This window comes from Trichosurus vulpecula, chromosome 7 (genome assembly GCF_011100635.1).
Source record: "Trichosurus vulpecula isolate mTriVul1 chromosome 7, mTriVul1.pri, whole genome shotgun sequence".
NCBI classification, from domain to species: domain Eukaryota; kingdom Metazoa; phylum Chordata; class Mammalia; order Diprotodontia; family Phalangeridae; genus Trichosurus; species Trichosurus vulpecula.
This window is the reverse complement of record NC_050579.1, coordinates 126,462,824-126,479,289: the sequence shown is the minus strand read 5'-3', so window position 1 is coordinate 126,479,289 and position 16,466 is coordinate 126,462,824. Positions and strand designations below refer to the sequence as shown.

Here is a 16,466-nt window from a genome sequence, read left to right as displayed (position 1 = left end):
ATTAGGCATTGAGGTCCAGCGCTTAGTTCTTTAATAACACAGATAGCTAATATTCAGAAAAACTGCTTCACTGACTTAGGACTGGGAGATGGGGAAGGACCATTTGTTTATGAGAAAATCAAAATATGGTTCACCATTCGAAGACAAAGGTTCCTTACCAGTTACAGTCAAAAATGTCAGTGAGACAAGGAGATTGATTCCCCAGTTCATGCTAGAAGTTAAAGCCATTGCTCTTCCTCTAATTCCACCAGGAAAAATTTCACTGAGCACCAGCCAGGGCACTGAAGCGAAGAAAAAAAAATTATGAGAAAAGACCATAAGCAACTACAGTCTAGTGAACCAGTTGGATAAACATAATTTTGATTCTACTTTTATGTAAAGTGAATTCAGCATTTATTTTTAAAGATATTTTTATTTATTTCATCAAATATTTCCCAATTACATACAAAAAAACTAACATTGATTTTAAAATATTTTAGTTCCAAATTCTCCCCCACTCCTACCCCTTCCTCACTCACCCCTTTGTGTTGATAAGCAAAATGGCCTTTGTCTTCTTTGAGTAATTCAGTGAGCCTTACTAGGTGCTAAGCCCCAGGCCCAAACCCCATTAGGTGTTAACCTAATCTATGTGGATGGGAACCTCCCAGGGTCCTAAGGGGAGGGCCCAACTCAAGAACCAATCACCAGAGCCTGAGCACTGGTGATTCAGATGACGTTTGATGATGTCTGAAGCCCTATAAGAAGGGAGGACAGAGCCATTTGTGCGGGGCTCTGGAGATGGTGTTGAGGAGGAGATTCTGGGCAGCTGTAGCTAAGGAGCCCTCCAGCTTGTAAACCTGGATGCTGAGACTTTGTTGAACTCTGGTAACTATGTGTTGGGATTTGAATCAGACAAAGTCTGTCTGTTGATGTTTGTAATTTGTTTGCATTTTGTTCTGAAGTTCGGAGTGCTGGTTTTTTCCCCTGAACTGACTGAATGCTGGATTAAAGTAAGCTTGTCGGCCCCTTCACCTTGCTTTCCTTAATTAAGCAGATCAAAAGAACCTGTGCTGTTGGCAGCTTTCTGGGTGCTGACTGTGGGTGAATTTTATACCCGCACAGAAGCTGCTAGCCAGATTGTTAAAATACCCTTGAGAAAGCAAGCAATATGATGCCCATTATAAATAAGTCATGCAAAACATAGTCCACGTTTCAAAAGAAAATACACAAGCAAAAAAACCAAGAAAGAAAAAGTTAAAAAAAAAGTATGCTTTAATCCACTCAAGAGTTCATCAGTTCTCTCTATAGAAATGGATAGCATTTTTTATCACAGGCGCTTTGGAATTTTCTTGGTCTTTTACAGTTGATTATCCTTACAGTATTGCTATGTACAAAGTTCTCCTGGTTCTGTTCATTCATTTTGCATTAGTTCATATAAATCTTCCCAGGTTTTTCTGAAGCCATCCTACTTGTCATTTTTTATAGCACAATAGTATTCCATTATATTCATATGCCACAACTTGTTCAGCCATTCCCCAATTGATGGACATCCCCTCAATTTCCAATTCTTTGGCCATACTGCTATAAATATATCCTTTTCCCTTTTCTTTGATCTCTTTGGAATACAGACCTATTAGTGGTATTGCTGGGTCAAAGGGTATGCAAGGTTTCATAGACAAGCAAACATTTATTAAGAGCTTACTATATCCCAGATTCTATGCTAAGCTCTGGAATACAAAGACAAAGAAGAAAACAGTCCCTGCCCTCTGGAAGCTTATCCTTCTATTGGAAGAATACAAAATATACTATAAGCAGAGAATACAGAGTGTACACATACATACCCACACAGTATAAAAAAATATTTTCCAGAGAAAGTACTAATAACTGGGAGTATCGGGAAAGGTTCTCTATAAGAAGTGGCTTTGAAGGAAGCTAAGGACTATACTAAGTGGAAGTAAGGAGAAAGTATATTTTTTATATGAAAGACCATATATATCTAAGTCCAGAGGTGAGAGATATATTGTGCACTTAGCACAGTACCTGGTACACACAGGTGCTTAATAAATGCTGACTGATCCTTATCCGCTAAAGAATAACAATAAAGTGATCTGGGATCTAACTCTTCTAGAATTCTCATTTTTTTGTAGTGCTGATTATTTTCATATTTATTTATTTTATTTTTGATTTGTAGAATAAAACAAGCATTTCTATAACATAATATAATAAAAAAGATGATTGCACCTGAAATTGCAAATCGATTGTCTACAGCTTGCTATTATTTTTAAATATATAATAAACTTATCATGTAAATTTCTTTTTTTTTCCTTTCCTCTCCCCCTCCCCCATCCTAGACATGGCTACCATTAGACACAAATATGTATATAAATGTAAAACTATTCTATATATATTTCTATTTATCAGTTCTTTCTCTGGATACAGACTGCATCATTCTTCACAAGTTCTTTTTAATTAATTTGGATATTTATACTAGTCAAAATGACTTATTCATAGAGTTCTCATTTTTGCTTTAGCAATTAATTCCTCTCCACATTTTCCTTAAAAAGGTACACATGGAGCAAAAGACATGTAGTTTTCGGGCTCCAAGGCTATGCAGCCTCAGATTTCTGAGAGAACTATCAATCAATAAAAATTTATTAAGCGCCTACTATATGCCTGGCACTGTGCTAAGCACACAGAGTAAGGGAACCAGTACCTTCATTTTTCTAGTCACCTAAACTTGAAACTTTCAAATCATGTTTGACTTCTCCTACTTTCTAGTTCTCCATAGTCAAAAAGTCCTGCCAATTTTGCCTTCTCAAAATCTCATACGTTCTTCCCCTTCTTGTTACTTTCATCACTGTTCCCAGCTCAATTTATGTCTTTATCACCTTATATTTACAATGGAACTATTATAACATTCTGCCTCTCCAGTCTCTTCTCTCACCGTTCTCCAATCCATCCTGCACCTCACAGACATATTAAGTGCAATTTAAACATACAATATGTCTGTACCATTCCTTTTGTGGCATCTCTTATGTAAAATCAGACCACATTTTGAGAGAACATTACTATTTACAAAGTGCTTTCTTAATAATAACCTTGTGAAGTAGGCAGTGCAAACTCTACACCTATTTTGTAGATGAAAAAACAGATCCAAAATCATGCCCTGAATTACCTCAGGCTTCTGCTCTGAAACAATTTCAAATATGTTTATTTTATGATGAAGTATTACTATTTTGGTGTTCGATCATGATATCAATATAACATCGATTGAGCAACCAGCCTTCTTTACTAAAGTGGCCTACAGGAAGAACAGATGTTAAAATATAACTCTGTTCTTACTGAGGTGTTATAAAATAACCGGAAATTTTGGAAATGCAACTACAGGGCTTCACTTTTACACTAAGACATAGCCATTTCCATTATAAGGATTTTATATTGTTATTTAGCTTCGAGCGTGTGTGCGAGAGAGAGAGAGACAGAGAGAGAGAGAGAGAGTGTGTGTGTGTGTGTGTGTGTGTGTGTGCGTGTGTGTGTGTGTGTGTGATGTTTTTTACCTAGATTGTGAAGCTCATTAAGGGCAGGAACAGAATGTTAGACTTCTATGCATCCCCACAGCACCCTAGTGCTACACAGATGAACATTTACTAAATATGATTGAGCTTAAAAATGATAGAGGATGGTGTTACATTTAAGATTAGTTTTCATTCAGCACTTCATATTTGGAGTCTAAGAACTTTTGAATACAGGGAAAACAGGAATAGGCAGTTGATAAAGCCCTAGCTCACCACGAGTAACTTTCCCCATGATTACACATGGAATGAGGATGTGACCATTCTTTATTTCTATTGTACATGGAATGAGTGACCATTCTTTACTTCTAGCTCAAGGGAAATAGGCAGGAGATAGAGGGAGGAAGGGGGCAAGAAGTAGGAAATGTAGAGGAGCTAAGTGCTAATTAACTCTTCCTTTTCTCTACTTCAACACATGTTGAGTCATACTGTTTCTTTAATTGAATCCTTTGTCGGCCTTGACAAAGACAGCATATTCAGTTTATAGAAATCTTTTCTAGTAGGAAATTTCCTCTTTCAGAGTGGAAAAGAATTTTAAAAAGGGAAGAAATGAGGGAAAAAATATTTTACAATATTTTTGAAATGTTTCTGTGTATACTGAAAGACACATGAATAAATAAATAAAATATCTGCCTTTACAAAATGGAGACCAAAATATTGCCTTCAAAGAAGAAAAATCAAATTTGACTAAAATTGTTGATGAATTAAAGATAATTCTACATGTTAAATTGTTATTTTAAAATTCTCAAACTAAAACCACAGGAAGTTTTCCCATATTTGAGTCATCATTTTAATCATAGAAGATATTACCATGAAGGTTAGGGGAGAACAACCTCTTAATTTAGTTAGTGGAGAAATAATTTCCCACACTTGCATTTTAACTCATTTGTTTTTGGAAAGAAAAAAATAAAAACATTTTCCAGAAGCATCTGATGCTTATCTGAGGCATATCTTTTCCTGAAATAGCAAAAACTTTTTTTTAAATAATAAGAAGCAGGTATCCTATAATCTTTTTGCTCTCTATCATTGATTCTTTTTACTGCGTCTGTTCCTCCAAAGTGCCTTGCAGACAATTTAATCCAATCCAATTCAACAGGCATTTATTAATGTACTTAATATATACAAAGCATTGTACCACACACAAATGAAAAACAATCTCTGCCATCAAAAAGCCTACATTCTACTATAGAATATAACATGAAAATGGATAAATACACATACGTTCATTTGAGGAAGAGAGAGATAGTACCCACAATAAAGGTCATTAGAACTGTCCCCTCATGTTCTAGATAAGGAAACTGTAGCTTAGATGACTTAGGAAGTCTTGTGGATGTGCAGCAGAGAAGGTGGGGTATAGAACCAAAGAGTCTAGGTTCAAATCCTGGTTTTGCTAGGGCAAGGTGCTTCTTAACTTTCCTGGGCCTCAGTTTCCTAATCTGTAAAAACAGCTAGTGATACAACCATTCTGGAAAACACTTTGGATTTATGAAAGAAAAGGAAAGTGTTCATACTTCTTGATCAAAGAATACCACTGGTGGGTATATATTGCAACATGATCAATCACAGAAAAAAAAAAAGACATACATATTGCAAAATATTCATAGCAGAACCTTCTGTAATAGCAAAACCAGACAAACAAAAACTATAAACGCAGTGGGTACCCACCGATTAAGAAATGCCTGAATGAATTAATGTAACAGAATGGAGCTGTGCTGTAAGAAATGACAAATAGGAGGATTTCTGAGAAACATGGGAAGACTTGTATGAATTAATACTGACCAAAGAAAGAAGAACCAGGAGAAACATAAAAATAGTGACTTCTAGGTTAGGAGCAATATTTGCTAACTTTTCAGCTGTGTCAGCTGGTCTAGTTTTTCCTTAAAAGTCAATGAAACCAAAGTCACTCAAGACTTCATTGGTTCAGGGGATTCTGGCTTGGCCTATGGCCTCCCTGGTCACCTAAGTCCATCTGTCAACAGCATTTATTAAGAATCTCTTGCTGACTAGGAACTCCACCATCAGAGAGGCAGAGACAAGGGAGCTGTGCTCAATCAGCTGAAACAGTGTTGTATCCTGGCTGCATATCCTTTTCATGCTATTGATAAGCAAGCCCCTTTTGTTAAATATTAGATCACTTACAGGTGTCTATGTTGTAATCCTGAACCACCAGATCATCCTGAGTCACGTATGGTCTAGATTACGTCCAATTTTGTATCCAGACTAAAGATTAAACACACTTCCCTCCCTTTAGTAAAGAAGTCATTGATATGAATGCACGGATGTTGTGTATGCTGAAAGACACAGTTAATGTATTGGTAGGTCTTGATGATTAATTTTTGTTGTTTTGATGGTTAGGAGAATGATTATTGGAAAGTGCCTTGGTATAAAAAATGAAAAGCAATAAACTTTTAAACATATATTGCCTGGGGCAATTCCACATATGGCTCCTCTCAAATCCACCTCTAGTTCAAAATAGTCTTAGGGTCAACATCCGCTCAAAACCATAGCTTAAAAGCTTCCATCAGTATTTTTCTTTTATCAACAAGATAAAAACTAGATTAAAGCAAAAGACATTTAAATAAATAGAATGGAAAGTGCCCCTTCCCACCTCTCAATGAATAAAGATTCCTCATCCCAAAGATTCCTATACCACTGGTGAGAGAAGCATGTATGGCCAAGGAAGAGATATATTCATAGGGAACACGCATAGATAGCTAAGGCAACTCCAGCTAAGGTTGTGTCCCAACTGTGATCCCTCTCTACTCCAGTGCTGTACTTGCTCATTCCCAAAGGACTGTGGATGTCAGCTGCTACCTGGGAAATATATTGAGCTTCAGGCTACTATTCTTCTTTGCTGTCATTTGCTGGTCTTCAGCAGCTGTTCAGACTTCCCCTCACATGGGGAGGTACCTATCAGCTCTTTTAGCCCATAACCCTAAAGATTAGCTTAGCTCTTTAGAATTCAGAACCAGGCCATAGCAAGGCAGGAGAACTATTAGGCTTCTAGAATTTCTAATTTTTCTTTTTTTTTTTTAACTTCTTTGCTCCTGTCTGGTTGGGATGTCATTGCCCCAGTCAACTATATGACTTAGGGTTAGAAAATTCCTTTCAACTCATTTGTAACTTTACTAAACTAATCTATGCAAATCTCACCCCAACAGAATGGCTAGAAGGGGATGGTGCCATTTAGCTTATTTTTCTGTCAATAACAAAATTATGGCCTTCTCTGCCACTGGAATAATAATAATAAAATAAACAGATTAGACTAGATCAGGGGTGAGGAACCTGTGGCCACATGTGACCTCAAGGTCGCAGGTTCCCCACCCCTGAACTAGATGATCTCTGAGGATTGTTCAAGATCTAAACCTTAAATAACTTCCAAGGTCACATTTCTTGGATAGTTACAGGGCTGGGAAAAACAATAATTCTGTTCATCTGATTCTCTCTTTTGATTATATCATACCGCTTCCTTTATCTTAAAACTGGGATTCTGAGGCCCACTTTATCTGGAGGCAGAGAACCTGGGGTTAAATCTTGCCCTGATGCTAAAGATTTGTGTGACTTGGCTTAGTTAGCTTCCCTGGGCCTCAGTTTCTCCAAAATGAGAGTGGTATTATATGGTTTCTGATTATTTCTTCCCACTTTAAGTCTATGATCCATTTGTCATGTCAAGCACTTTTCTCACAAATATACCTCTTTGGTTAAGCTAGCTCAAGGCATTCCTATATACCAAGAAGCTATAATTTCTTTGTAGGGGAAGTGAGTAGTGGCAAATATTAGCTCAGCATTGTATTGTACCACATCATGAGTCAATGATTCTTTAGACCAGATATAAATCAGCCAATTGTTCCTTCAGTAGTTCTTCCCAGAAACGCCTCCTATCAACATCCTCTTCATTTCATCTATGCCAAATCATACACTGTATAAAATGGCATTCCCCCAAACTGGAATTTAAGCACAGGGTAAAAAAGAAAAAAAAAACTCTTGGGCCTTGAGGGTAGAAAAGGAAAACAAGCACTGAGAATAAATACTTTTGATTGATTATCAATTACACTCTAAGTTCCATGTGGTCAGTGTAGACTAATTAGTCAGGACCATGGCACCCTGGAAAGCTTTTCGGTCTGAAAACAGAGGATCTGGGTTCAAATCCTGATTCCCTGCTCACTGTGTGATCTTAACCTCCCTAAGTCTCAATTTCTTCATCTGTAAAATAAGATGGTTGGATTAGATTCAGAGGAGTCAAATTTGTTGCCTTCAGAGAGCAAGGGGCCCACAAAACTGCCCAAATCAGATTAAAATGTAATTGGGAAATCTTGAACAAAACAAATAAAGCTACAACATAGATAATGTTAATTTGTGGCTTTCTAAGTCAATACGATGCCCTCAGGGATCCATTTCTATTTGAGTTTGTCACCACTGGACCAGATGACTTTTGGGATCTTTTCTAGGTATAAGTCTATGAACCTATAACTAAACTTCTTAGCTCCCCTAGTATCTAACATAGTATATGTTAGACTCTTAATAAAAACTGCCATCAAATTAAAAGAGGGAGATGGAATGGTGCGTTGGTAAGCAAAATGGGTTCTTAGCACTCAGTTCAACCAAGTGCCCTTGAAGAGTTTGGCTTTTGTTTCCTTTGATTAATTCAGTGTATTTCATTGAGTCTTACTAGGTGCTAAGCCCCAGGCCCAAACCCCTATTAGGTGCTAAGCCCATGTGGGTGTGAAGCTCCCAGGGTACTAAGGGGAGGTGCTAACTCGAGAGCCAATCATAGGAGCCTAAGTTCTGGTCATTCAGATGACGTTTGATGACATCTAAAATGGTATAAGAAGAGAAGACAGAGCTATTTGTGCAGGGCTCTCACTCTTGGTGGCTCACTGAGGCATGATGTGAAGACTCCATGTGAAGATTTGGGGAAGCTGTAGCTAAGAGCCCTCCAGCTCGTAAACCCGGATGCTGGGACTTTGTTAAACTCTGGTAACTATGTATTGGGATTTGAATCAGACAAGGTCTGTCTGTAGAGGTTTGTAATTTGTTTGTATTTGCCCCGAAGTCCAGGGTGCTGGCTTTTTTCCCCTGAACTAAGTGAATGGTATTTGTATGCCGAATTAAAGCAAACTTGTCAACCCCTTAAAGTTGCTTTCCTTAGTAAAGCAGATCAAAAGAACCTGGGCTTTTGCAGCGTGCTGGTAATGTGCTTGTTGTTGGGCTTGTGTTGGTCTTTCACCCCCACCACAACAGCTGCTAGCCGGATTGTTGAAACAAATGGGTGTTAGGAAGAACTCCCTAGGGTTCAAATTCTGTTCCAAAGATACAAGCTGTGTGACCCTAGACCGATCACTTAAACTTTCTGAGCATCACTTTCTCTAACAGCAAAATAGGAGTAGGAAAAGGACTTTACTTCACAGGGCTGTTGTAAGGATCAAATGAAATGATGTGAGCCAAGCATTTTGCCAACTCTACATGGCTACATAAACTGAGCTATTGGTGCTATTAACTGAATTAGGTTTAATGTGATGAATCTCAATATTAGGTTCCAGGGGTGAGAAGAAAATGTAATTCATGCCAGAGCCAACTCTGAGATACTTACAATGTAGCTCTGAATGTTATTCCTCTCTTCTCACATCCTGGAGTAAAGTAACTAAGTAAATTTCCAAATTAGAACCTACTGTTCTATGACCTTGTACTTGTTTGTCATAGTCTCAGACTTGGCAACTTCATGTTCTCAACTGTCCTTTGAAAAATCAAGAATGTTTTTGATATAAAATCTTAAGGATTTTAAAGCAGATAAACTCTCTTCTAAAATAAAAATGACTACTTTTATTCCAAAAGAGGATTTTGTGAAACCTTTTTACTACTTCCTATACTATATTTACTCTCAGCCTCTCTTCCCCTACATATCTTTTCTTAACTTTGAACTGACTACACACAGCTAAATGAGTTATTTGGTACAAGCATTAAGATTAGGATAAGCCTTTAAAATGTTTCTTGAAGTTCTAAGAATCACTAATTAGTTATACAATAAGTTGTTCCAGATTACTACATATTTAATTCAGGAAATGTGGGGGAAGGGGATGGAGAAGGAGGGAAATGACCACTTGGTATGAGCTAACTAGTTCAAGTATTTTTTTCTGTACATACACATAGTTGATGGACATAAGGTACCGAATATACTGCCTAAGATCATAAAGGATAGAATCCTTTAATTTTAGCAAATTAAATATAAAATTACTCCCTCCTCAAATTTGTCTAAAGTACTTTGTCTGGATCTCTCTACTTTTTATCACATCCTACCTTATATATATACATACACACACACATAGGAAGATGTATATATGTATATGTGTGTATATGTGTGTATATGCATATATAAACACAGACACATATATACATATTTGTGTGTATGTATGTTTGTATATATGAGATGTCTGTGAATACATGTATATATATATACACATATATATGTGTATCGGTATACACGTGTATGTATGGATATATATCTACATGCATCTCATATATATACATATATACACAAATCTGTATATGTATCTGCGTGTCTGTGATATATATATATATATATATATATATATGGATATATATATATATATACACACACACACATACTAAGTTATTAGCCCCTTCATCCCCATATCCCCTCCCTACAACTTTGCACATAGTAAGTGTTTAATAAATGTTTGTTAGGTAGAATTAGTAACAGGGACTTGGCAATAATGCAGCGACATCCATTATAGACTTGCTTTGTTCATTTAGGAAATTGTTTTCCAACACTAAATCCATGAGGCTAATGGCTCAGAAAATGCCACTCCACCCCCAATCTTTGCATGCTGACTCAGGTCCAGAACAAGGAGGGCCAATATGAATGAGGGCTGCTCTGGTTCTGGGGCCTGTTTGTTTGAAGAGGCTGAGGAAGCTCTAGAAATCATACAGATGTCTACAAATTTTTGATAGCTGAAACTTCACAAGATATCTTGGGGTTTATGAGCTAGATTTCTTTCTTAAGGACCATGCCTTAAGCCCAAATCATTCTGGCTCTCAATGATTGACCAACAATAGGTCCCAGCCCAAGCCTCAGTGGGAGTGAGTGTAAACAGCAATTGTTTCTGTTTTGGCCAGAAACCCTGAGGGTTTTCCCTTCCCAATGGATTTTTTTTTTTTTGACTAGGTAAAAGAGGCCATTCTCTGCCTCATTTCTTACCTAGCTTTAATCACTGAATGAGTGACTGAGTGAGTGAATGAGAGACAAACTGAGATCTGGGAAAGACCTTAGCTTAAAAGGGCCAAAGTCCCCCACTGCATCTCCAGTCATCCTGATCTATATTTTGCCACTGGACCCAAATGGCTCTAGAGGAGAAAGTGAGGCTAGTGCCTGTGCAGAGCCCTTTCTCACTTAAATCCAATTCACTTGCAAGTCATGGCATCATTTTTCTGATGTCATGGTCCTCTTCGAGAATGAAGGAGGAAGATTATACCCATTTTCCAGATGAGAAAATTAAGGCGCAGAGAATTTAAATGATTTGTGTAGAATCCCAGAGTATCCAAACTGGGACCTTAGGATCAAAACATCTGCTTAGTGTCCGAGGCAGAACCTCACCTGAAGTCTTCTGACTTTGAGACCTGTGTTCTTTCCATGGTATTATTTTGCCAACTTGACCCATAATTATAAAATAGCTCAGGACTTTAAAAAATAAAGGAAACCCAAACCTTTAAATTATAAGGTCCAACGAACAGAGAAACCATCTTTATGAGCCAACAAGGTCTCCCCATTTGGGAAAAGGCTTAGAAACCAGAGATCTTGCCTTACTCTCCAACCTGAGTCCTCATGGGAAAACACCTAGATTAGCAAGTTAAAAATTGTGATCTACACCGTAATGCTTCTGGTAAGATTAAAGTTAAGATTCTTAGTGACATGAACTTGAGAGATTACAAAACCCTTTAAAAACAAGTTTAGCCTGGTTCTAACTTCCATCACCAAGGTTTCAAAGCAACAGATGGCGCAAAGTTCAGGAAAAATAATGCCCTTATATCTCATAAATGGAACCTATTGGTATCTGCTGATCCAAATCTAAGAAAGTTTAATTGAGAGTTAAATCATTTTTGGAGTTTAGCTTTCAGGACATAGAGTGCTACCTATTTTATTCTTGTTTTACAAGCAATATTTGATTACTAACCACATCAGGTTGATAAGATTTTGTACTATGTTTAAAATCTGATATGAAAAAGTCCTAAAATATTAAATGTCTTTGACTTCTCCTCCAGGAGGCCTTTCCTGATCTCCTGTATTATTAAGGCTCTTACTCCCAACCTCACTTTGTATTACTTTGTATTTACCCTATATAGACTTATCTTTATACATGTTGTTTTCCCTAATAGTATGTCAGCCCTTTGAGAACATGAACTGTTTGGCTTTTGTTGTTGAAGAACTCAATATTTTTTAAAAATAGAATTGATTTCAACTCTTATCTACACATATAGTTTTTACTGCTGCATGCTCACATCACATGTGTGTATGATATATGTGTGTCCATATATATGATATATGTATACATGCATATATATATGTGTACATTGCATATGATATAGGTGTATTACATAGGTGTGTACTATACACACACACACACGCATATACCATATTTCCCCATGTATAAGATGCACCCCTTTTCAAAAAATTTGGGGTCTAAAAACTGGGTGCATCTTATACAGTGGTTGTAGATTTTTTTTTACTTGCATTTCCCGCTTTTTCGCGCTTGTTGTCTTTGCGCTCATTGTTTCACATTTGTTACCGGTATATTAGGTTACATTTTGCCATGTTCTGCCCAGAAATAGCTCAGAAAAGAGTTTTGTACAATGCTGAATTCAAGTAAGAAGTGATCCAGTTTGCAAAAGTGAATGGAAATCATGCTGCTGAACGTAAGTTTGGTCCTCCTCCAACTGAGAAAACAATCCGAGACTGGCTATGGGAAGAAGAAACCCTACTGAAAATGCCATGGCAGAAGGCGGCCAAGAGAGGCAAGTCAGTAAAACGGCCTGATTTAAAGAGGGAATTGAAGATATGGATTGAAGAGCAAAAAGGGCAGTTGGAATTCCTGTGTCCACAAAGATGGTTCAGCATGAGGCAAAAAGAATTGCTGATGAAAAAGAAGTTACTGATTTCAAAGGAGGACACAATTGGTGCTTCAGGTTCATGAAACAGAAAGAACTAAGCATGTGTACACATATCAGACTTGCCCAAAAGATAACTGAAAGCTATGAGCAGAAGGTCCTTGAATTTCATCATTTTGTCTTTCAATGTCGGAAGACACATCAGTGTGAGTTGGGTCAGATTGCAAATATGGATGAAGTTCAATGACTTTATGTAATACATTTTTTTTTCAAATTTCGGGCCCCAAAATTAAGGTGTGACTTATACATGGGATAATACGGCATCATCTGTATGTACATGATATAACATTGTATATCATATGTGTATATATTAGAGATACATGTATATTATATGTGTAAACAGTATGTATATAGTATGTATTATATAGGCATGTGTGTTATATATAATCTCTTATATGGCATTGTGCATTACATATGTGTATATTATGTACATATTATATATAATGTATATATTATGTGTGCATATATTCTATCTAATATACATTATATATGCATTGCATTATATATGTGTCTATTATATATGCATTGTACATTATATATGTGTATACATTATATATAATATGTATATTACACATACTACGTATATATTGGGTATGAACAGAATATGTAAAATGTATGCATTACAGGTGTAGGTATCTAATGTGCGTTTGTGTATAGATATACATCTGTATAAAGTCTAGAACATGAGACTGAAGAATTAATAGAGCGAGGTTCTTAACCTGGGTTCTGCAGACCCACCAAGAAATAGATTTCAAGGAGTCAATAAGCCTGTCTGGGGGAAAGCAATGACATCTTTATTTTCACTAACTTCTGGTTTCCTTTCCAATCCTCTATATTTTAATCTTCTATATATGGAAAAAATATTCTAAGGGTCCATAGGCTTTACCAGACTGTCAAATGGGTCCACGAATCATATAAAAATAAAGAATCTGAAATTTGTGGAACTGTGAAGAATTTTAGCTTTCAGAATCAAGTTTTTTTTTTAAATTCATCTGTAAAGCTAATGTGTATTTGCACACAAGGTAAATCTAGGATGCAGAGTCTTTGTTTTGTCACTAATAGCTATGTGACACTGGTTAAGTCATTTACCACCTACTGGCCTCAGTTTCCTCATTTGAAAAGTGAGAGAGTTGAACCGAATGATTCCTAAAGTCCCAGCCACTCAGAAATTCCATGATGTGGTAGAAAAGAAATGGACTATTCATTATTTCTAAGCTAATGTGGGTCAGGATGAAAACAGTACTGAATAAAGACTAATCTTGCAGCAGTAAGTCAGACTGAAGAAAAGAGATCCTAGAGCCAGGTAGGCAGGACACAATTGCAGTAATGTAAGCATGGGGCATTGAAATGGGAGGGTCTAGCCTTACTACCCTGTGGTGGCTGTAAGAATGATGGAAAGACCGGGGCAGCTAGGTGGCGCAGTGAGTACACCACTAGCCCTGGAGTCAGGAGGATCTGAGTTCAAATCCGACCTCAGACACTTGATACCCTAGTTGTGTGACCTTGGGCAAGTCACCTAATCCCAATTGCCTTGCCTTCCCCCCTCCAAAAAAAAGAATGAAGGAAAGATGGAATAGATAATCTGAAGTAAAAGTAGACAGGACCTTATGAACATAGGGAAGAAGGAGAGGGATGAATTAAATGTAATTCCAGGTTTTCCTGCCTCAGTGAATGAGAGAGAACAGTGATGGTGAAGAGAAAAACAAGGAACTTGAGAGAGGAAGATGGAGATGATATGTTCAAATTTGAATGCACTGGATTGGAGTGATGACAAGTCTCCAAAGGGGAAATGCCCAAGAGGCAGATGGGGATGTTAGATTGAAGCTGGTGTAGGAGGATAGGTTTAGAAATGCAGACATGGGTATCACCAGCTTAAAGCTGTTCAGGGACGCTGTGAAATAGTGGACTCTGAGGTAGGGAGTGTAAGAAAAGAAAAGCAGAAAGCCAAAAATAGAATCTTTTTTTTCATCAAGTACCTATGACAGTTTAAAAAAATTTTTAGCACATTTTTGCAAAGTAGCCTTATTTTCATTTTATAGAATAAACTAAGACCCAGATACATTAAACAAATTTCTCAACTGACTGTTATAACTACTAGAGACAAGATCAACAGCCTCTGAGGTTCTTAAACCATTCTTTTTCCTATAAACTCCCTATAGCTTAATTACAGGGTATGTGAACCCTTCAGGTTTCATTTTTCCCCCTCTTTATATCAACTGATTCTTCCTCATTAGTACCCCGATATCCTAATGGAAAAAGTGATATTGCATTTCACTTAGCAATAGGTGATTAATACAACTCTCTGGAGTGCACTGATTTAAAAAGTTGTTTGTAGACATTAAAAATTTTTTTAAGCTGGGAAACAATCTTTATAGCAAGTATCTCTGATAAAGGCCTCATTTCTCAAATACATATAGAAGTGAGTCAAATTTGTGAGAATATAAGCTATTCCCCAATTGATAAATGGTCAAATGATATGAACAGGCAGCTTTTGGATGAAGAAATCAAAGTTATCTATAGGCATATGAAGAAGTGCTCTAAATCACTTTGAATTAGAGAAACACAAATCAAAACAACTCTGAAATATCACCTCCCACCCATCAGATAAGTTGATTTGATAAAAAGGAAAATGATAAATATTGGAGAGTATGAGGGAAAATTGCAATACTAATGCACTGTTGGTAGGGTTGAGAACTGATCCAACCATTTCGGAGAGAAATTTAGAACTATGCCCAAAGGGCAATCAAACTGTGCATACTCTTCAATCCAGCAATACCACCACTCGGTCTGTATGCCAAAGAGATCATAAAAAAGGGGAAAAGACTTACATGCAAAAATATCTATAGCATCCCTATTTGTGTTGGCAAAATATCGGAAATTGAGAGGATGCCCATCAACTGGGGAATCCCTGAACAAGCTGTGGAATATGAATGTAGTGGAATACTATTGTGCAATAAGAAATGTTGAGCAAGCACATTTCAGAAAAAGCTGGAAAAACGTGTACAAACTGATGCAAAGTGAAATGAGCAGAATCAAGAAAACATTGTACACAGTGTCAGTAACATCACGTGATGATCAACTATGAATGACTCAGCTTTTCTCAGCAACACAATGAACCAAGACAAGCACAAAGGACTCACAAAGGAAAATGCTATCCATATTCAGATAAAGAACTTTTGGACTCTACAGATCGAAGCATATTTTTTCACTTTCTTTGTTCTCTCTCGTGTTTTTCTTTATTTGTTTCTTCTTTCACAACTGTGATGAATATGGAAATATGTTTTACATGATAGCATATGTATAAACTATATTAAACTGCCTACCACTTTGAGAAGAGGGGAGGGCAGAGAGGAAGAAAAAAATTGGAATTTAAAATCTTGTAAAAATGAATGCTAAAAATTTAATTTTGGGAAAAATAAAATATTATTTAAAGCAAAAACATTTTTTTTAAAAATCTGGCTCACTCATTCACTTGGGTGTGAAAGCTGAAAGCTATCTTTCTATTCCTGCTAATCTTTTTTTATGACATAGTCAAGTCTTGGAAATAGCTACTGGCTTTCTTGCCCAGTATAAGTCATCTCTGTTAGATAAGTGAGTAAATATCTAGAGATGAGGAAACCATATCTGTTTAAGTTAAATTGACTTATTCAACACAGTACACACTTCAGTGACAGGTTCTAAAATGCTACTTGCATTCATTTTTACCTTCAGTAAACCCTCATGAAGAAGAAAAGC

At 36.8% G+C, this 16,466-nt stretch overlaps 1 protein-coding gene across 1 annotated transcript in view; it reads right to left on the bottom strand.

Moving 5' to 3' along the window:
• Positions 1–16,466, bottom strand: part of SLC2A12 (solute carrier family 2 member 12) — a gene marked incomplete at its 5' end in the record, with an annotated part of 74,458 nt that overhangs the window by 13,887 nt on the left and 44,105 nt on the right. The window contains one exon of the mRNA XM_036768237.1: positions 159–281. Coding sequence (XP_036624132.1) covers positions 159–281 — 123 coding nt within the window. The remainder of the gene's footprint in view (positions 1–158; positions 282–16,466) is intronic.